Consider the following 23,177-nt stretch of genomic DNA (forward strand, 5'->3'; position numbering starts at 1 on the left):
GCCTGCAACTTACTTTATTCTCAGCTCTGTGGTGTGAGAGGCCTTATTTTTGGCTCAAAATGTAAACATTTAAAAACATGGACTCTCTTTCTGCAAACCAGATAACACCACTCTCCAAACACACTGCTGTTTATTGCAATAAATAGATTCCTGCACTGCAGGGAGTTGGACTAGATGAGTTGGACTAGATGACTCATTCCAACTCTACAGTTCTGTGATTCTACAGTGGGAAAGAAACCTCCATCGGCACCAGTGGAGGATTCCCTCCAGTAGGGGAAGAGACATAGCTCAGTGGCAGAGCATCTACTTTGCATACAGAAGATCCCAGGTTCAATCTCTGGCTTCTCCAGGTAGGGCTCTGAATGTCTCCTGTCTGAAACCATGGGGAGGTGCTGCCAATCCGTGTAGGCAATACTGAGCTAGATGGGCCAGTGGTGTAAGGCAGCTTTCTAAGTTCCTCCTATGGTGCATATAACCGGATCCTCTGCCATTTGCTATCCTTTACATAACAAAACAGGGACACGGGTGGCGCTGTGGTCCAAAACACATAGCCTTGGGCTTGCCGATCGGAAGGTTAGTGGTTCAAATCCCCACAACAGGGTGAGCTCCCGTTGTTCAGTCCCAGCTTCTGCCCATCTAGCAGTTCGAAAGCACATCAAAGTGCAAGTAGATAAATAGGTACCACTCCGGCGGGAAGGTAAACAGCGTTTCCATGCGCTGCTCTGGTTTTCCAGAATTGGATTAGTCATGCCGGCCACATGACCCGGAAGCTGTACGGCGGCTCCCTCGGCCAGTAAAGCAAGATGAGCGCCGCAACCCCGGAGTCGTCCACGACTGGGCCTAATGGTCAGGGGTACCTTTAGCTTTTTACATAACAAAACAGTGTGCATGTTACTTACATTACGGCTGTGTTCAGCACTTTTACAAAAGGGATGTGTGTGGGGAAAAACAGAACCAGCATCATCCAAAAGTACATAGAAGACAATGCCTTGCCTGCACCTTATAATCTAAATATGTCCCTGTTTCAGGAGGCCTCAATTTAGTTATCTTATATCCGTTTTGAAGATATCCATCATGGAATCTGTTTCATGCAAAAGGGCAGAATGATATATTTCTGTCATGCACTCTGGGATAGCTCAGCTGGTAGAGCATGAGATTCTTCATCTCAGGGTCACAGCTTTGAGTCCCACATTGGGCGAAAGATTCCTGCATTCCAGGTGGTTGGACTAGACCTCCAACTCTACAGTTCTATGACTGCATGACCTGAGCCATCTTCCTGTGGTTGGGTTGCTGACCTCGTCCTAAACACCTGTCAGGTGAGATCACTGGATAGCCTGTTCTATGCTGACATTGTTTTCCCCCTAAAGTGTTGCATTGACTTCATGGCTATAGTTCTTCTTCCCAAAAGCTGCTTTGTGGACCTATTTTGGCTGGGCAAAAGGCCTCAAACAAATCAACCAGCATGGGCCAACTGCAACAAAAAAGAAGATTTCAGTGTTCCCAGGGAAATACTTGAGTGTGCAGAAAAACAACAACATTAGCTTCTAAAATTAGTTGATACATTTTATTCCTGCCACACACAGGGGCGCAGTGATGGGGGTGTGATAGGGGCGCTCCGTACTGGGTGCCACCACTGAAAGAGTGACAAATTCTGGGGGGCACTCATCACGGGGCCTGCAGCGCGCCCGAGCCACGCATATACCCCACCTGGAAGTCTGGGGGCTGTACGGGACTGCAACCTTGGCAACACAGAAGCAGGCACACATCCTCAGCAGGCTAGGATACCAATAGACTGGAGCCAAGTGAAGATTTTGTGGCAGGTCCCCACTTGTATTGGAGCCTAGTTAGAAACTCTTCCTTCTGATGGCAGGACTGTCAGAACTGCTTGAGCTTCTTCTAGGAATAACACACAGCAGACTAGTGTGGCATAGTAGTTAATGAGCTGGACTAAGACCTGGGAGACCAGGTTCAAATATCCACTCATCCATTATGCTCGCTGCGTGACTTTGGGACAGTCACCATCTCTTAGACTAAGCTACCTCACAGAGTTGTTCCGAGGCTAAAATGTCGAAGTGAGAACCATGAAAGCCATCTTGACCTCCTTGGAGGAGAAATGGAGTATAAATAGAATTGGCTTAGAATGTGTACCGATTTGAATTTCTCCTCCATCTTTAATCCACACTGCTTGTCTCAGACTCTGTCATTGCTTTTCAGCAGTGGTATCAGTCTTCTTGGTCAGCTGCACTTTCTCTGGGAAGTAATTATAGTGCTTTCTCTGCTTCTAGCACATTCCTCTTGCAGGACAAGACTTGGCATAGAGCACTGGAGCAAGCACTTGAGCCAAATAACTTCCTGCTGAAGATTAAGCCATTTGAAAATTAATTGAGTTAATTGTTCCCTCAGCTGCTATTTGGTCTGCAGGAAAGGGCTCTTATGCTTAGCTTTTCTGCTTATTTGCATGCTATGAATGGATGAAACACATAAGAGTTTGGATTTGATATCCCACTTTATCACTACCCGAAGGAGTCTCAAAGTGGCTAACATTCTCCTTTCCCTTCCTCCCCCACAACAAACACTCTGTGAGGTGAGTGGGGCTGAGAGGCTTCAGAGGAGTGTGACTGGCCCAAGGTCACCCAGCAGCTGTATGTGGAGGAGCGGAGACGCGAACCCGGTTCCCCAGATTACGAGATTACCACTCTTAACCACTACACCACACTGGCTCTCATAGGGGGAAGGGCTTGGGATTGGGCTAAATTAAATTGTGCTGGTTGGGGGAGGTTTTGAGTGCAGGAAACTATAAAGTTCATGTTTAAATTACTGCCTTTGAAGCATACCACAATGAAGTTTCAGAATAAAAAAAAAGCATTTTGAGGAGTTATTTCACCTATGAGAAATCTGCGTGAGATTTTTGTTTTTTCCCTGCAATTCGCTTCAGTTTTTATTGTTTTGTTTTTCATCATGTTTTGGATTCAGTTCCTTGAGCAGCAGATGATGGTGTCGACCAAATGGGAAATGCTACAGCAATGCCATAGCAGCCTTTGACTGGACTTAACCGTCCAGTGGTCCTTTATCTTTAGGGACAAGGGTGGCACTGTGGTCTAAACCACTGAGCCTCTTGGGCTTGCTGATCAGAAGGTCGGCGGTTCGAATCCCCGTGACGGGGTGAGCTCCCGTTGCTCGTTCCCAGTTCCTGCCAACCTAGCAGTTCAAAAGCATGTCAAAGTGCAAGTAGATAAATAGGTACCGCTCTGGCTCTGTGACTAGACTTAACTGTCAGGGGTCCTTTACCTTTTTACAGCAATATAGTCTGCAAAGTGTGAGCCTTCAAAGTACTGAATTGCTTTTTCCAGTCTTCTGCCCAAAACTTGAGGATGCAACTAAGCGGAGTGCAAGGACAGAAGGGACTGCTGTTATCAGAACTCCAGCTACTGCAAGTGGTTGTGGAACACCCAGCTACAAGGTTGGAGGATATAGTTAAAAAGGAACAGACACTTGGAAAACTGGAGGTTATGCAAAACAATGGATAGGGCCTTGCTCTGAAGCTGCAATTGGTGGAGATATCTCAGGTGGCCTAGAAAACTCTGAGGGCATCTTCTATTGTTCTGCAAGTCAGAGATATAGCTCTGGAAGGGTAAGGTGTTGCTCCAGATGCATTACCTGCTCTAGTGGTAGCATAGGTAGATCAGCATCTTGTGGGAGTGAAGGATATGCTTCTCCCATTTTTGTAAGAGAGCATTTTTGTAGAAGTAGTGTATATGACACTAGAGGTAAAGAGAGCTCTGAGATATGTGCAGCTCTAGAAGTTCAGGTTGCAGCTCCAAAGACAAGAGATACAATTGTATGCATGAGGAATGTGATTACAAAGGCTTGGGGAACTGCTGCAGGAAGAGTGTTTGGCCAGAAGATTGTAGAGATGGAGGAAGCTTTTTGGGTACTATGTTTGGCTCCAAACCTTCTGGAGACGAGCAGTTCTGGAAGTAAGAGACCCAGTTTTGGAAGTGGGAAGGGTGGATCTAGAGGTATTAGTAGTTTAGAGCGGGGAATGAATAGCCCACCAGAATGTGGAAGTGGAGGGTTTCATTTTGGGACAGTTGACTGTGGGTCAACTGAAGGTGAAGGACATGCCTTCTGGCAAGGAACTACTGTGTGAGCATTGGGGTTCATGGAGTTACCTGGGCAGGGAAGATTGATTGTTAAACCATTCTGGAAACTGTAGGTTTGTAAGGGGCAAATGGTCTCCTAACAGCTCTCAGAACCCTTCACAGACAGATGGAGGCGGGTGGTGCTGTGGGTTAAACCACAGAGCCTAGGGCCTTGTCAATTGGAAGGTCGGTGGTTTGAATCCCCGCAACGGGGTGAGCTCCCGTTGCTCGGTCCCTACTCCTGCCAACCTAGCAGTTTGAAAGCACATCAAGTGCATGTAGATAAATAGGTACCACTCCGGCGGGAAGGTAAACGGTGTTTCCGTGCGCTGCTCTGGTTCACCAGAAGCGGCTTAGTCATGCTGGCCACATGACCTGGAAGCTGTACCCTCCCTCAGCCAATAAAGTGAGATGAGCGCCGCAACCCCAGAGTTGGCCACTACTGGACCTAACGGTCAGGGGTCCATTTACCCTTTACCTTTATGGATGTTTAAAGTGGCATGGTATTGCTTTAAATGTATCATGCAGATGGTTTCTATTGCACTATTGCATCAAGAATATGTGACAGAATACACCCACAAGAAAACACCCGTTTGGAGAAGCCTGAAGTATATGGCAGACTGTACTCTTCTGAGTAACCATAAGAATATTCTATTCATCCAGCAAAAAATATTTCCTCTGTAGGTGTGTTTTTCTCTCCCCCCCCCCACCTTAATAGATTCCTGTTCTTGAAATCTTTAGTAGCCCTAAGCAGTTGTCAAATTACAAGAGGCATATATTTAATGGAGCAAATTGCATCTTAGATGGAAAAGGATCCTCCCTGCAGAGGGTGGTGAGCCTGGCATTCCTCATGAACCCAATAAAATTAACGAATGCCTAAGTGAGGGGATTAACAAGGCAAATGAGCCTGGTCTAACTTTGCCACAGACACAGGGCTCAATAAATGCTGCCCATTCTGTCTCAAAGGCAGACATGCCTTTTAAATGAAAGGGAGTTGGTTGCTGGATCAAGGCTGGAACAGAATCCCAGGGAGGTCCTTCCTCTTCTTGCCCCACAGTCATCAGACTTGGTGGCACCTCCAGAACAGGGCATGGTGATCTTTGGACGTGTCAGCTGGTCCAGAGGAATGTGATGAACAAGTGAATAGCCCAAGTGTATGGCCCCCTACACACACACACAAACCCACACACCCAAAATCAAAACAACCATCTCCCACAAAGACATTAAAACTTTGTGCCAGTTGAACCATTTTTGAAAGAGTTACTTACAAGGAGATGTCTGATCGTGCAAGTATAGCTGTCTAGATCCAAATGCCAGAGGCAGATGCTTTTATTCCAGCCCACAGAATCCCCTTTCCTTCATTCTGTGGAACTGTGTGAACATAACAGCACCAACCACATTTATATCCTGCCTTTTCTCCAAAGTGTTCAGGGAGGCATACATGACTCTCTCCCTGTCCCTTTTATCTGCACAACAAACCTGTGAGGTATGTTAGTCTGAAAGAGAGTGGCATATCCAAGGTCCCAAGTCTACCCATTCATGGCTGAGTGGGGATTTGAACTCTATCTCTGAGATCTTATTCCAGTAGTCTAACCACTACACTGGCTTTCACATCCTTTCTTTCCCTCCATTCCCTTCTCAGGAAAATGTCTGTCCACCCCTTAACCATATACAATAAGATGCATGAGAGCATTAAGTGGCAAGAGAGATTTTCATTTATTGCCATCATGGATGTTTGCATTTTGCAAGCTGGTTTCCGTCTGCCATCTGTGTAAAAAGGTAAAGGACCCCTGACCATTAAGTCCAGTCGCGGACAACTCTGGGGTTGCGGCGCTCATCTAGCTTTAGTGGCCGAGGGAGCCAGTGTTTGTCCACGGACAGCTTCCGGGTCATGTGGCCAGCATGACTAACCCACTTCTGGTGAACCAGAGCAGCGCATGGAAACGCCGTTTACCTTCCCGCCGGAGTGGTACCTATTTATCTACTTGCACTTTGAGGTGCTTTCGAACTGCTAGGTTGGCAGGAGCAGGGACCAAGCAACGGGAACTCACCCCGTCGTGGGGATTTGAACCGCCAACCTTCTGATCGGCAAGTCCTAGGCTCTGTGGTTTAGACCACAGCGCCACCCGCGTCCCTTGCCATCTGTGCACAACAGCACTTATTTCCATGCAAGCTGCTTGTCTCAGAAATACTGATGGTATTTCTCATTTAAGTCAGCAAATGACTCACTTTCTGGGTTGTAGCTTAGCCTTGATGCTTTCTTCAGCTCCACCATTGCAGGTCGCTTGCCTAGTTTCTTATTTACTCAAAGGTCCAGACCTTAACTAGCATTCCAGTCCTGAAAAGTAGCTGAGTGACCAAGAACTGCTAGAGGCTGGGCTATTCCAAATTAAAAAAATGATTATGAGGCATGTGAACCGCAGCAGTTGCTGTCCTTGCTGAGCGAGAGGCAGGAGAGCCAGTGGCTTCAATTAGAATGCTTCCTACTGACAGATGTACAGCTGCTGGCATTTTGCCACACATGAAGAAATATGTTAAACCCAGGACGACAAATCAACATACTACAATGCAGGCAGTTTTTCAGGCCTTGATGAGGAGAATGGAACTGCTACTCTGGGGGCTCTCTCCACTAGCTCTCCTGCAGGATAATCTGGTGTACAGACTACCTCAGAAGGTGCTGGACTCTCCTGTAATGGAAGTTTTAAAGCAGAGGTTGGGTGTCCATCTGCCATGGGTGCTTTAGTTGAGATTCCTTCATTGGGTTGGGTTAGATGACCCATACAATTCTATGGTTCTATGATTCCATTGTATGCATGAGTGGGTGTAAATGCAGCTGGTGCGATTCCTGCCAGCAGGATCTAGTGTAATGCCTCAAAATGGAGGAAAGGGGGGGGCAGGACAGAGTTTGCCTGGGTCTATTGGATCATGAGCCGGCCCCACTGCCATCACATGACAGCATTTCTGATGGTTTCTATGAATTTGCACCTTTGTAGAAAACTGGATGATGCTAATGGTTCTCTTCATTTCTTGTTGCTTGCATTAATTGTGTGTCTACACAACACCATCCCAGCACAGTGGAACCTCTACTTACCACCATAATCTGTTCCAGCGGCCCTTCCTTTAGGCAAAATGGGTTGCTGGTAGAAGTGCCGTTGTGCGCATGTGCAGATGGCAGCAGCCGCTTCTGCGCATGCACAAACGGCAGAAGCCGCTTCTACAAGTGCATGAATCACAGCAAACCCGGTATTTACTTCTGGGTTTGCCGCGGTCACAACTTGGATTGGGCCCAAGTAGAGGCGGTCGTAAGTAGAGGTTCTACTGTACAGTGGTACCTTGGTTTACAACAATAATCCGTTCCGGAGGTCCAGTTGTAAACCAAAACAGGTTGTAACCCAAGTCGCGCTTTGACCAATGGGGCCTCCCCCCCAAAATGGGTTGTAATCCCAAAAAAGGGACACACACTTCCGGGTTTGATGTGGTTGTAATCCAAAATGGTTGCAAACCAGATACCACTGTATTAGAAACATCTTCTGAACAGATAAGGGTGATAGTAACAACAAACAATCATGTTTCAGGTTTTATATTGTATTCTCCCCCCAAAACACAGGCACTGTTGCAATAATCATCACAACAACACTGTAAGCTATACAGAAGCAGGGAGAAGAGTGTGTTCATGTTTTCATAATTTTCCAGCCAACCAGCTGGCTCCACTCACTGATCTGTTCATGCTATAAATAATAAAAGGGTAGATGTGCCAGCTGTGCATGTTAAAGGCACAATCATTTGATTTAAAATGGAATGGCTTTTTGAGATGTGTCAATAATAATGAGCAACAAAAATAGTAGGCATGATTTACGCCCTCCCCCCCCCATGCAATCCTGATTGTGTCAGAGGTGGGCAACCTGGGTGCATTATAGCACAGTTGGACTCCAACTCTCATCAGCTGTAGTCCAGTAAGGACTGGAGGGTCTCAGGTTACCCATACCTGTTACATATCTTAGAGAGGACTTTTACACCTCGTTTTTTATTATTTTAGTTCTGAATTTCAAAAGTTTGCAAAACGATACATACATTCCAAATACACATCCGTTTCACATTTGACTTCCCCTCCATGGTTTTCCTCATAATTTCTAAATTTGTTGCATATCATAAATATTCTGTCTTTTCCAAATTGCACTCCAATAAGTCTTCAACTGCTGTTCTTCATTCAAATCCTACCTGCATTTTCACAGATTTACAATAATTCTTTAAATATTCAACAAAAGGTTTCCACTCCGCCTTAAAGTCTGCCTCTTCTTGATCTCTTGATAGTTAAATTCGGTAATTCAGCGTATTCCATCAGTTTTAGCTGCCACACTTCTTTAGTAGGTATCGCCTGATTTTGCCATTTTTGTGCATTTAAGTGCAGTGTGGCACCCAGTGCCAGTCAAGCTTCGTTGCGTTTGTTGACTGAACTAAAAAGTTTTGTGAGCCTATTTATTTATTTATTTCTTGTGAAACTCATATTTTGTCATTTTGTCACACACACACACACACACACAGACACCCCTCAGTGATGACACCCGGGGCAGCCCGCACCCACCGCAGCCCCCTTCCTTCGCCGATGCATGGAAGATGGGGCAGGATGGTGGCATCTGCATGAGGCAAATTGCAAAGGGCCTTCCTGAAGCCATTTAGCTTGAGCCTAATTTCCTTATGGAAAACAGATTAATTAGATAACACAACATCATCACCCAGCTGCTTGCAAGCCAAGCGACTTCTCCCCATTTCAGATTACTTCATTGGCATAAGGTTCTCTTTCTTTGATGTCTCCTTTTGTATGCATGTTGAAAAATGCATTTCATTTGCCATTTATGACTTCCAAGTCAACCAGTCCCATGGATTAAACTGATTGCTATCTTGAGGCCAAGCCCATCTTATTGAAGGTATATAAAGCCTCAACTTCCAGTGGACATGTGAAAAGGAGTTCCATTCTCTTCCTCTCTCTCTGGGACATCTGGTTGCAGCTCAGCTTTGCTTCAATAATCTCTGTCCCATCTCTGATTAAGCCATCATGAGCCGGCAGTGCTTCAGTTCCCGGTCCCTTAATGGAAGACGGCCATCATCTGGCTCGGCCATCAGCAGTGGATTTAGGGGTGGCAACAGTCTGTCTTCCATCTGCTACACCGGAGCAGGCAGATGTGGTGGCTACAGCAGTATAAGCCACTATAATATTGGCCGTAGCAGAAGACTTTCTGGTGGAAGCCTTGGTGGATACGGAGGAAGTTCTGGTGGATACAGTGCAGGCTTTAGGGACTTCAGTGGTTTGGGCTATGGTCCTGGGCCATTGGGCTATGGTTTTGGGCATGTAGGTTATGGTGCTGGCATTGGCAGGCCTGGAGGCTTTAGTAGCCGAAGTGCAGGGGCCTATGGCACAGCTGGAGGAGTCGGCAGCCAAAGCCTTGGAGGCTACGGTGGCGATGGAAGTGGTAGCTACAGATATGGTGGCTTCAGCAGCCGAAGTTTTGGTGGTGTTTGTGGCAGAGGCTATAGGACAGTTGGCTTTGGCAGCTCGAGTCTGGGTGGTGGTGTGTATGGCAGCAGAAGCATTATTTGTGGCCGTCCTGTTTGTGGGGGTTTGGGCTATGAGCCCATTGGCCGTTTTGGTGACTGCAGGGGGATCCAGTCGGTCAGGGTCAATACAAACCTCTTGAGGCCCCTTTGCATACAGGTTGATCCAGAGATCTCTAGAGTGAAGGTGGAAGAGAGAGAGCAAATCAAATGCCTCAATGACAAGTTTGCCTGCTTCATCGATAAGGTGAGATTGTCTGGTGAGCCTGCTCTGTTGCATTCTGTTTGAGATAGCCTCTTGTGAGGAGACAAAGAGATGTTTTACTTTTCAAAGAGCGTCTAGTAGTTTTTGTGTCTGGGATTAAGTGGGGAAATGAAAGGATGTGTAACCATTTGGACTGCATGTTGAGTTTCCGAGTTACTCAACTTATGATTACATTTCTCCTTGCCTTTTAAAAACATCTTTCATTTCTAGGCCTGTCAATCTATGAAATAAAACTGACTAAACAACTATGTTTATTTACTAATCAACTAATCAAAATGTTTATTTAAATATCAATTATTTAAATAGTTTTGCATGTAACTAAAAAATACAGGGCAAATATCCTTTAAAGGGCTGTGAGATAATGTCCACACTACAGTAACACACCAGAACCAAAATAGCCCTTATTAACAAGAGTGATTCTAATGCCTCCAGACTGATTAAAATTGGCCTGCATTGGTTATTTTATTTCTTTTTTAAGATGTATATTGTGTATGGTGTTGGAATGGGTCACAACAAACAAGATAAAGAGATACAATAGAGTTTAAAACAAAAATCCACCAAAAGTAATAGTCCTTCAATCTGGACGTACTATCATAAAAGCCCTGCAAGAAGAAAGCAAGCTTTTATTGGGTGCCAAAATATATACAAAGCAGAAGCCAGACAGAGCTCAGAGGGGAGAATATTCCACAGGAAGGGTGCTACTGGGCAAGACTGCATGGGGAATGGCATTCCTTCAGGCACTCAGACCCCGAGTCATTTAGGGTTTTGCATATTGTACTGGTGACTAATAGGCATCTAGCATTAATATTTAAGAACTGGTGTCATAAGATCCCTTGCAAATGTGCCTGATGATCATCTGGCTGCTGCATTTAGAACTAGTTATAATCTCCAGACCGTCTACATGGGTAGACCCTTGTAGAATGCATTTCAGTAATCCAACTGTGAGATTACCAGGGCATGGATAAAATAGGCTAGAATCCTAGTGCGAAACCCTGCAGAACCAAACTGTGCAGATTCCTAAAATCCTGACCAGCAGCCTCTTGGAGACTGCGTGAAAAGAGGAAAGTTGCAGCACAGCACTCAGCAGTGGCCAGCACAACTCATGCCAGAATGAGCAAGAGGGAGTTTAGCTGTGAGTTGTGCCACGTTGCTGGATGCTCTGCATCCTCCAATTTCTTTCCTATGGTCTATGGACACAGGTGGCGCTGTGGTCTAAACCACAGAGCCTAGGGCTTGCTGATCAGAAGGTCAGCGGTTCGAATCCCCGTGACGGGGTGAGCTCCTGTTGCTCAGTCCTAGCTCCTGCCAACCTAGCAGTTCGAAAGCACACCAGTGCAAGTAGATAAATAGGTACCACTCTGGTGGGAAGGTAAACAACATTTCTGTGTGCTGCTTTGGTTTTGCCAGAAGTGGCTTAGTCATGCTGGCCACATGACCCAGAAAAACTGTCTGCAGACAAACGCCAGCTCCCTCGGCCTGTAAAGCACGATGAGCGTCACAACCCCAGAGTTGTCTGTGACTGGACTTAACTGTCAGGGGTCCTTTACCTTTTTACCAAGCAGGGCCTCCTTCTCCAGCTGCTTTAAAGCAAGAGGTTCATGGAAGCAAATAAATCCCTCTGGGTTTTCACATGCATTGAGCGTGTGGGTGCAAATGGCTGCCCCCTTTTCTTGGCTGCTCTAACCTATGCAGGTGATGGAAATGCATCATTTCCAGCTGCCTTGTAAAAACTCAGCGGGGTCTCAAAATTTCAGTAGCGCCCTGTGCAATGCCAAAATTCAATTACTCCCAACTCTTGTCTACCATTCTACATGACAGCACTGCCTGCAGTGCCCCCAAGGCTCTGTGCCCAGTGGAACCAAACCGGTCATGCTCTCCTAAATCTGCCTCGGACAACCCCCACTCAACCCAGGATTGTCTTTGCAAACAGACAACAGCTCTCTAGGGGTTCAGACAGGGGAGACTCCCAGCCCTATTTGGAGGTGCTGAGAAAATGAACCTGGGACCTTCTGCTTGGGAAAAGAAATGCTGTACCACTGTCCTGTGGCCCTTCCCCAATTCTATTTAAGCAGAAATGGACTGAACTCTTTCAGACTCTATGGAATTTAAACTTGAAGATAATTGTGTGTGTGTGTGTGTGTGTGTGTGTGTGTAATAGTAAACCATTTATATTCCACTGTGTGTATTTTGATGTTTCCTTTGGATGAATTTGAACTGGGAACTGAATGTGAACCAAACTAGTTTCTTTACTAAAGCGACAAATGTGAACTGGACTCATTTATTTTTTATTTTTTATAATGGATTTTCCAAGCTCTGGTTCTATGTGGCTTGCTCCCAGGCCAAGCCTTAACTTGATTAACAATTAAATTGATTATGACTGCACACTTAGATAAAACTTGCTTGGGAGTAAGCCCCATTCAACATAGGAGGGCAAACTGTTGATTCTGAGTCAATAAAAATAGGATTGCACTATAAGGCTTGCAGCTCTGTCTATTTGCAAACCATTCTTTTTTCCAATGGCAGATTTAAATGCTCTTGTTCTATAGTTTGTCACTGTATACTTAAAAGTAGTCATTTCTTCTCCCATAGCATTCCCTAAGCAGTTACAGCTGTACTGCATAGTTTACTACCCATCAACTCAGTTCCTGGGAGTCACAAGTGGGAGAATGCTGTTACACACAAGGTACTGCTTGTGAGTTTCCCACAGGCATCTGGTTAGCTACTGTGAGAACAGAACAATGGACTACAATGGGCCTTTGGCTTGATCCGGCAGAGCTCTTTATGTTCCTAGATAATTGTGGGTTCACTCTGTTTCTTCATTGTCAACTCAACTCTTCTGTTTGCTTTAGAAATGCATTAAATGCTAATGCCTGGTTCTGGCAAAAAACAAAAGGGAGCTGGGCATGTTTAGCCTGGAGAAGAGGAGGTTAAGGGGTGATATGATAGCCATGTTCAAATATATAAAAGGATGTCACATAGAGGAGGGAGAAAGGTTGTTTTCTGCTGCTCCAGAGAAGCGTCACGGAGCAATGGTTCCAAACTACAAGAAAAAAGATTCCACCTAAACATTAGGAAGAACTGACAGTAAGAGCTGTTTGACAGTGGAATTTGCTGCCAAGGAGTGTGGTGGAGTCTCCTTCTTTGGAGGTCTTTAAGCAGAGGCTTGACAACCATATGTCAGGAGTGCTCTGATGGTGTTTCCTGCTTGGCAGGGGGTTGGACTTGATGGCCCTTGTGGTCTCTTCCAACTCTAGGATTCTATGATTCTAAAACAAAGCCCAACCAATTGGATTCAAGATTTTTCTCCACCTCATAGGAAGACCTAATAGGTTCCTGTGTTTAGTAAACTATCACCATGGCTCCATTTTAATTGCAGGTGAGGCACTTGGAACAGCAAAACAAGCTTTTGGAAACCAAATGGAATTGCCTGCAGCAACAGGGGCCTGTTGAGAAGAAAACCATTGACCACCTGTTTGAGAACTACATTGCAACCTTGAGGAGGCAGCTGGATCTTTTGCTGAATGAGCGGGAGCAGCTGCAATGTGAGCAAGCTAAATTCCAGGATGTGGTTGAAGAGTACAAATGCAGGTAAATGGTGGGCTGTCTTCCCCCAAAAAGGTCTGGTTTAAGAAATGAGTAAGGGGTCTATTTCTCCTGGGATGCTGCGTCCTCTAACCATTTGCGATGGTTCTAAGACACAGCTATCGGCAATTTGAGAAGAATAACGCTGGCCCACCTTATAGGGCTATTGTTAAGGCTATTTTAGTGTGACTAAAATGTTTGGACACTTGAAATGTGCTTTATAAAACAAGTGCTAAGTGTTACCTTTATGTTATTTTCATTCTGAGTTCTACGAGGTAGATCCAGTGGAGAAATATTGCCTAGTTCAATATGATGAACATGCTCGCCCTTCTTTCACCCTGTGCTTCTCAGCTATGCTGAGTCCCAAGCCAGAATCTCCCCAATGCAAGTCCAGCCTTCTGTCCATGCCCAGACAGTGGCTCCCAGACACTTTGCAGTAGAGCTGATTCTCAGGAACCTTTGTATCTCCTTCTGTTCTCCACTGCAAGGTATGAAGAAGAAATCAACCGGCGTATGGCTGCGGAAAATGAATTTGTGTTGCTGAAAAAGGTGAGTCAAATTGCTTTCGAAGAATGGAAAAGGCAATTACAGTGGTACCTCGCAAGACGAATGCCGCATAAGACGAAAAACTCGCAAGACGAAAGAGTTTTTCGTTTTTTGAGTTGCTTCGCAAGACGGATTTCCCTATGGGCTTGCTTCGCAAGACGAAAACGTCTTGCAAGTTTGTTTCCTTTGTCTTGCAAGTTTGTTTCCCTTTTCTTGAAACCGTGCATTCAGGGGGTGCAGTTGCGACTTGACTTCGAGGAGCAACTCATAGCACGCGGTGTGGTAGCCTTTTTTGAGGTTTTTGAAGACTTTGGTGATTTTTGAAGCTTTTCCAAAATCCGTGCTTCGCAAGACGAAAAAACTTGCAGAACGAATTAATTTCGTCTTGCGAGGTACCACTGTAATTAAAATGTTCAAAGAGTTAGAGGCATGGCATGGTCATTACACTTTGCCCTGCTTGAGAAGCTCCCCCCAAAGCATCTTCTAAGCACAGTGCTGGAAAAAGATATTTCTTTTTATGCATCCATATTCTTCTTACTAGGTACCTTATAATAGGCCTTTCTTTGTGTGCACGTTGTCTATGTTATAGCAGAAGCAGGGAACTGATGGCCTTCCAGATGTTGATAGACTCAGCCCCACCATTGGCTCCAGCCAGCATAACTGATTATCAAGGATGGTGGAATTTGTAGTCTGGCAACATCTAGAAGGTTGTGTGTACCCTATACCATAAAAAAAAATTTTTTAGAAAGGCCCGATAAAATCATAGTATACATACGTATGCAGTGCTACAGTGGTTTTTTTCCCCCTTTTAATCTAAGAGTCGAAAGCATGTAAAGTGCAAGTAGATAAATAGATACTGCTCCGACGGGAAGGTAAAGGGTGTTCCCGTGCGCTGCGCTGGTTCCCCAGAAGCAGCTTAGTCATGCTGGCCACATGACCTGGAAAAACTATCTGCAGACGAATGCCAGCTCCCTCGGTCTATAGAGTGAGATGAGCGCCACAACCCCAGAGTCATCCACAACTGGACCTAATGGTCAGGGGTCCCTTTACCTTTTTTAGAATCAAGCAAATATCAATGGATGTCAGGTTACAGACAGTAAAACTGTGGGGTTCACTCTGTGGCAGCTACAGTGGATTGCAGGGAGTGACATGGTACAATTCTAAACATCTCTATTCAGAAGAAAGTCCCATTGAGTGCAGTAGTGAGAGCCACTTCAAATGCATGAAAATATACCAATATGAGAAGCACAGTCCCATAAGTATATATTGTTTGGAAAAGTTCTGGTAAGTTTCACATTGATAGAAAGATTCCCTTCCTCTGACTGTGCCACTACTTCTCCCAACTCCACTTGAGGCAGTAGGTAACACAAGAATGGCTGATTTAATTATCTGCCATATTAAAGCTCAGGTCTTTCTTGACTGATAGTATGGAGACCTCCTCTCCTCTCCTCTCTCTCTTAAGCAAGCCTTGTTGTCACTGAATTACAAGAGAAGTATTTATTGTCTTGTCAGGATGTGGATTGTGCTTACACCGGCAAAGTGGAGCTGGAGGTGAAAGTGGAAGCTCTAAGACAGGAGCTGGAGTTCCTCAGATGTGTCCATGAAGCAGTAAGTATTTCTCATGATTTATTTTGGATCTGTGTTTTCTTAACTTAAATTCATTTTTTCACATTTCTGCAGCGATTCGCGATTTTTGAAATAAGAAAAACAAATCCTCATGAAATTTCGCCTGCAGTTTAGCATGAATATCTCCTAATAAACACATTTTATATGAAGTTTTCACCAATGTACATTTTTTTTAAAAGCAATGTCCCCTAAAATAAAGCAATTTTGCACGCTATTTCCCCCAGCATATGCATTCTTGTGAACATTGGTTGGAGAACTGCATTGTAAAAATCGATAGATCCACCTTTAAATGTGAGCCGAATCAAACCAATTCCCCATGCCAATTTCCAAGGCAACCGGAAGACAACTTTAGATAGTTCATCCATCTCTACAGCTAATGAAGTAGTGTCTTCTATTAATATTGGATACAGCAGCAAGCTTTAAAAATACAAACTAATCATCATTCACGTTAAAATTATTACCCGCCCTTCAACATCAGGTACCCTGGTGGGTTACAACACTTTAAAAGTCAGAACTAAAACCATTTAAAAGGTGTTACAGTCACAAGAATAGAGTGGCCACATGGAACAGCCCAAACTGTCTCCCTCCAGTATGGACAATTGATGACCTGCTAAAAAAACAACACCAATTATATTTCTTTTCAGGAAATAGAAAGCTTACAGACAACAACAGCTGACACCAACGTTGTTGTGTCTATGGACAACAACCGAGAGCTGGACATGGAGGGGATCATTAACTCTGTGAGGTGTCAGTATGAGGAGATTGTACAGAGGAGCAAGGATGAGGTCAATGCTCTTTACGAAACCAAGGTAAACATGATACAGGCCTGTCTGCAACAGAGAGAAGCAAATGCCATTGACCGTTACCACTGTTTTAGATAGCTGAATCCACAGAGGCAAAAATAAAGGCATCCTTTCTCTCTGATTTTAGTTCAAAGATCTGCAGTCCACCTATGGGCATCACTGTGACGCTTTGGCTAAGGGCCGCCATGAAATCCAGGACCTGACTCGCCTTATCCAGCGACTCAAGGCTGATATGGAAAATGCCAAGAAACAGGTGAGAGAGGTGAAGTCGAAGAGGAGAAGGTTGAGCAGCAGAAATCATTTTCCTGGTCTTGATGTACACCAGGGTTAGTCAATGAGGAGCCTTCCAGGTGCTTTTTGTCAATGGGAGCTGTAGTCCATCAGGGATGGTAGGAGCCAACAGCACCTGGAGGGCACCTCATTGGCCACCCCCAGATTCACACTGAGCTTTGTGCTCACTATTCAGAACTGAAAGAAACATTTTGTATTTATTCAAAAATGGGAGGCAAAGGAAAGAAAATCCCCGGTCCTGCTGTAATAAAAGTTAAGGCATTAATGCTGCCTTAGCTTGCTCGATTCATTGGTTTATATTCTACTCATTCTGAAACCTCATTGATAATTAAAAAAACCCACCTGCTCATACATAATTTTCTTGCCTGTTTGTACCAGCTGCTTTCCTTTCTGATTCTCCCCTCTAAGAAGTCATCTGATTTCCCCACCACCACCCTACGTTTCCTCTTTCCTGCCCCAGCTGTTTCCTTCACACCATAGAGTTTAAAGACACCTCTGGCTGCTGCTCATTTCTTAATTTCTAATGATTAGCCTGGACTAAACTGAATCAAAAGAATCACATACGGCTCCAGAATCTGGGGCTGCAGGCACATTCTGCTGCCCTCCCCCAATAATCCTGGGACCTGCAGATCACCCCTCAGAGAACTATAATTCTTAGCATCCTTAAGAAACTACATTTCTCAGGATTCTTGGGTGTGTGTGTGCTTTGAATATGCTTCAAAAGTATGGAATGCATGTAGTCTGTGACTATCTACTTAGACTGGGCCAGGAGGCAGAGTATGTGCAGATCTTTCTTCTACTCATTGAATGTTACTAACTGAGGATGACTTTTCAAGCCCTAGATGGCCTCGGCCCAGTATGCCTGAAGGAGCATCTCCACCCCCATCATTCTGCCTGGTCCAGCTTTGAGGGCCTTCTGGCAGTTCCCTCACTGCAAGAAGTGAAGCTACAGGGAACCAGGCAGAGGCCTTCTCGGTAGTGGCGCCCGCCCTGCGGAACACCCTCCCATCAGATGTCAAAGAAATAAACAACTATCTGATTTTTAGAAGACATCTGAAGGCTGCCCTGTTTAGGGAAGCTTTTAATGACTGATGTTTTAATGTATTTTTAATCTTTTGTTACTGGGACGCGGGTGGCGCTGTGGGTTAAACCACAGAGCCTAGGACTTGCCGATCAGAAGGTCAGCGGTTCGAATCCCCACAACAGGGTGAGCTCCCGTTGCTCGGTCCCTGCTCCTGCCAACCTAGCAGTTCGAAAGCACGTCAAAGTGCAAGTAGATAAATAGGTACCACTCCGGTGGGAAGGTAAACGGCGTTTCCGTGCACTGCTCTGGTTTGCCAGAAGCAGCTTAGTCATGCTGGCCACATGACCCGGAAGCAGTACGCTGGCTCCCTTGGCCAATAAAGCGAGATGAGCGCCGCAACCCCAGAGTCAGTCACGACTGGACCTAATGGTCAGGGGTCCCTTTACCTTTACCTAATCTTTTGTTGGAAGCCACCCAGAGTGGCTAGGGAAACCCAGCCATATGGGTGGGGTATAAATAACAAATTATTATTATTATTATTATTATTATTATTATTATTATTATTATTATTTTATATTTATTATTCATGGACCAACTCTTTTCTCTCTTTATCTGTGCCTTTTGAAGATTGATGTACTACAGACAGCTATCGCTGACAATGAGCAGCGTGGCGACTGTGCCCTGAAGGATGCCAAGGCAAAACTTGCAGAGGTGGAGAATGCCCTGCAGTGCTCTAAGGATGAACTTGCCCGCCTGCTAAGGGATTACCAGGATTTGCTGAATGTCAAGATGGCTTTGGACATCGAGATTGCTATGTATAGGTCACTTCTGGAAGGAGAAGAGAGCAGGTGGGTGGGGGAAAAAATAGCACCCATGCAATACTCATACATCCTTGCTGGAACGTTGCTTATATTGTTCTTTGGAATGTAAATATAGAGATTTTGATGAACAACCTAAAATCATCAATAATATTGCATTGATAAAACGAATACAGAAAAATGAATAGATCAGATTGCTACAACATAGAAGGATCACTCCTCGGGGAGCGCTTGAGTTAAGATGCTGAATTAATCAGCTGGAATCCAGGAAGAAATCCTCTTATCAAGTTATCTCAATAATGTGTGGTTGATTCTTCACTATTGCTAAGTTTTGAAACGTGGGGAAATAATATATGATGTGATTGAACCTAGTAAGCTTACACAAAAATCTTGCCTTTCAGTTATTCACTATTCCTCAAAGTCACATTTCGAAAGTGAGATTAGGAAATATTAAAGAAAATTAAAATAATTTGAATTCTGAAATATTGGGGGGTGGGGTGGGACTACTGCTGCTACTTCTGCTGCTATTATTGAATTCCCGATTACTACAGAATTGTGGCACTCTTAGAATATTAACATTTTCTTCTCTTTTCTTGACAGGATATGTAGTTCTACTCCAGTTAACATAGGTAAGTAACTTTAAAGCTATATATTATTGCATTTGGACGCGGGTGGCACTGTAGTCTAAACCACAGAGCCCAAGGCTTGCTGCTCAGAAGGTCAGCGGTTCGAATCCCCGCGACGGGGTGAGCTCCCGTTGCTCGGTCCCTGCTCCTGCCAACCTAGCAGTTCAAAAGCATGTCAAAGTGCAAGTAGATAAATAGGTACCACTCCGGCGGGAAGGTAAATGGTGTTTCTGTGCGCTGCTCTGGTTCACCAGAAGCAGCTTAGTCATGATGGCCACATGATCTGGAAGCTGTCTGCAGACAAACACCGGCTCCCTTGGCTTATAGAGAGAGATGAGTGCCGCAACCCCAGAGTCGTCCGCGACTGGACCTAATGGTCGGGTTCCCTTTATCTTTACCTTTTTTTTTAGAGCATTGAAAAATGCTATTCATTTCACTCAGAGGCCTTAGATGTGTGTGTCTGAGTAACTGTTTCTTTTCCTCTACTCTTGTAGCTGTGTTGGGTTGCTCCAACATCTCTCCAGGCGGTGGAGCTGCATATGGTGGTACCTTGGGAGGAGGTGGAGGATTTGGAAGGAGATGTGTCTATGGACTTGGATCAGAAGGACAAAGTGCCAGTGGCGGTGGAGGATTCAGTTCCAGAAGTGGAAGGCTGAGCTACAGAGCTGGATTTAGCTCTAGGAGTGGAGGGTACCTTTCGAGATGCACAATGAGCTCTGGATTTGGGCAATGCAATACCAGTAGTGTGACTCCCTGTGGACCTAGGGATTGTGGCTTAGGATCCATAGGTAGTGGGGGCTTTAGTTCTAGGAGCAGAGGATACAGTTCCAGGAGCGGGGGTTGCAGCTCAAGTGGACCATGCATTTCCTCAGCTGGTGGAGGATACACCACTGAGAGCACAGGAGGCTGTGGACTGGCCCACACCTCTGAGTGTTCAAGCGGTGGCTACGCCACTGGCGCCGCTTCTTCCACTAATGCCGGATGCAGCAGTGGAGACGCGAGACGCAACTCTGGGAGTGGATGTCGAACAGGGTATGGAGGAAGCTGCTCCATCATCAGATAATGTTCAGGCCCAGAATATTGTGGGGGGTGTTTCTGTTTGCTGAGGAAAACAATATACCATTATCCATCACTGCAATTTGTGTTAAAAATGAGGGAGATCTTGGCATTGGGGAATTCCCTTTCTTTGGCCTTTTAACTCCCCGCAGCCCTCCCAAAGTCATAATATATGTTGGTCCAGAACACCTTGATTCTGAACATCACTACAGAAGTGGTGGTTTTTTGCCACATGATGGGTTTTGCCATAGGGGTGAGAAGGGTGTCAGAGAGGGCAACCTCATTGAGAAACCCCCGCCATTTCAGTCATTGCATTGTATTCAACTAAGTTATAATCAGAGTAGACCCATTTAAATTAATGGACCTAAGTTAGTCATGTCTCCACTAGCTTCAGTGGGTCTCCTCTGAGAAGGGCTAACTTTGGTTACAACCCATAATTATTGACAACCTCTTGCCTCATGATGTGGCGCCAACCTTTCATGAAGATTTCTGGACCTAGTAATGTTGGCTATTTGCTGGGTGACTTAAAGTAGTCAATAGTCAATAATATTCATACTGAAGCCCAGAATCCTAGTAAGACACTTTGGGTGGATTTCAGCATCATGCTATGGTGAATGTCCCACCAGCACAAGCATTGCAACGTCCAGGTGGAATGGCCCTCTCTCTTTGCCCCTTGTGTGTTGTTCTGGAGGTTCTCCCAATGCCCTCCAAGCCAATTTCAGGGTTGCCAGGGGGCATGAGGGGGGAGAAGAAGGGGGAAAGCCCCTTTGCACGAGGGGTGGCCCTCACACAGGGCTTGTGCTGATGGGACTCATTAGGTGAATCCCACACTATGTCAAGGGCATTGTAGGAAATTGAAATGGCTGATCTTCAGGCTCAGCCAAGTAGTATGGGCTTCCCACCTGGGTGCTGTAATCCCAGCAGCTATATGAGGACGCTGTGGCAGTGGCGTAGCGTGGGGGGTGCAGGGGGGGCCGGGCGCACCGGGCGCAACATCTGGGGGTTAGGGTTAGGGGGCGCAAATCCACGGGTTAGGGGGTGCAAATTACTTGCCTTGCCCCGGGTGCTGACAACCCACGCTACGCCACTGCGCTGTGGATTGTATTCAACCAACCCTTACTTGGGTAGATCCATCAAAATCAGTAGCCAAGACTAACTGAGGCCCCATCTGCACTATGCATTTAAAGCAGTATCATGCCACTTAAAAAGTCATTACTCCTCCAAAGAATTCTGGGAACTGTAGTTTGTTGAGGGTGCTTGGGAGATCCCATTCCCCTCACAGAGTGACAGCCCCAGAGATCCCTGGGAAGAGAGACTGATGGATAAATCACTCTGGGAACTGTAGCTTTGTGAAGGGAATAGGGCTCATCTAGCAACTCTTGGCACCCTTGACAAAACACTGTTCCCTTGATTTTTTAAGAGAAGCCAAAACTGTTTAAAGTGGTGTGATACTGCTTTAAATGTATGGCACATGTCTCATGTGCATTCGTTTTATGGGTCTGCCTTGAATAAAAGTTACTTGAACACAACCCTGTGTTTCTAATGCTAGCCTTTGTGAACAGGTTCAGAAACTTAATCTTAAGAATTTTTGGAGGTAGTTTAATTGACCTGTGAGATGGTGGAGGTTGATTCCTCCCATTATAGTATTTATTACTCAATGGATCAGAGAAAACCATTTTAGGTCCATTACATTAGATGAGGGATAGGGAACCTCTGGTCATCCAGATGTTTTTGAATTATGCTGACTGGGGTTGGTGGGAGTTGGAAGCCAACAGCATCTGGAGGGCCACATGTTCCTCATCCCTGCATCCCACAGAACATCTGTATTTCTTCGATCATATGTGAACTATGCTTGCATCAAAGTTATATTTGTTTAATTATGAAGTCTCAGAATGAGGCCTGGGAATTATTGTTTGGTGAAGATGCTGTCTGTTCCTAGCTCAGATAAGTACTGTTTCCAATTGTTCATGAGAAAGCAAATACTGTTATATATTCTTTTTTGTAGTGGAAATAACACTTTCCTCCTCAGTGCTACTGGTGGAAACAGATTTAATAGTTATTCCCATTTTCCAGATATCCCAAGGGATTGTCATTCTGTGAGAAGGAGCTAGAATATTCTATAACAGAAAATGTTCAGTACTCCACTAAAGTATCACTCTCAAAATCCTTGGGGTATCTGTTAAATGTTCAAAAAACCAACACGTATTTCTCATGTAAATATGGCTTCATCTCTCTGCTGTGTAATTGTATCTTCTGAGGTTAAATAAGGATCAGTTGATACATCTCTTTGTAGTAACTTGAACAAAGAGTACTAATGGCTTACACTTCTTATTTTCCACTCAATATACATGAAAGGAAAGCTTTGGGATTATTCTGCATATATGTGATTACTATCACACTGCCTGCCCGCCACTTATCAAACAGCTCTCCCCTTTTCTTTGTCTGGCAAATAAACAGTATCTGTAAATCTTCTTGTGTCAGATGGTTATTTTTAATATGAGGTGGTTCAAGGTAGGGATTGGGGATAGATTTGATTCTGTTCACGTTTAAAAGCGAACCTACCTATTTTACAATTTTACAATTTCTGAAACAATGAGTGAACAAAAACGCATCCATCCTTCAAAATCTACACTTTTCTGAATTTTGCAATGCAAGTAGTGTGTACAGCAAGGCATATATTAGGGTAAAAAGTGTGCATAGAAATGCATATATTAATGAAATACAACAAAAGTGCATTATATTAGGGAGAACTGCTTTGCAAATATGTATGTATTAGGCATACAACAAGTACAGTGGTACCTTGGGTTAAGTACTTAATTCGTTCTGGAGGTCTGTACTTAACCTGAAA

The 23,177-nt window shown here is 44.8% G+C and overlaps 1 protein-coding gene and 1 long non-coding RNA gene across 2 annotated transcripts in view; one reads left to right on the forward strand and one right to left on the reverse strand.

The window, feature by feature from the left end:
- Positions 1-23,177, reverse strand: part of LOC309332441 — a 158,015-nt gene that overhangs the window by 91,245 nt on the left and 43,593 nt on the right. The window lies entirely within an intron of this gene.
- LOC309336279 (keratin, type II cytoskeletal cochleal-like) lies at positions 9,196-21,239 on the forward strand (the record flags this gene model as incomplete). The annotated part of the gene is made up of 9 exons (XM_081851908.1): positions 9,196-9,939; positions 13,334-13,545; positions 14,028-14,088; positions 15,598-15,693; positions 16,356-16,520; positions 16,642-16,767; positions 18,457-18,677; positions 19,248-19,276; positions 19,768-21,239. The coding sequence occupies 9 exons, from the start codon at positions 9,196-9,198 to the stop codon at positions 20,334-20,336; spliced, it is 2,223 nt and encodes a 740-aa protein (XP_081708034.1). The 3' UTR covers positions 20,337-21,239.

Source organism: Podarcis erhardii, assembly GCF_964252035.2.
Source record: "Podarcis erhardii genome assembly, chromosome: 2".
Taxonomy (NCBI): Eukaryota; Metazoa; Chordata; class Lepidosauria; order Squamata; family Lacertidae; genus Podarcis; species Podarcis erhardii.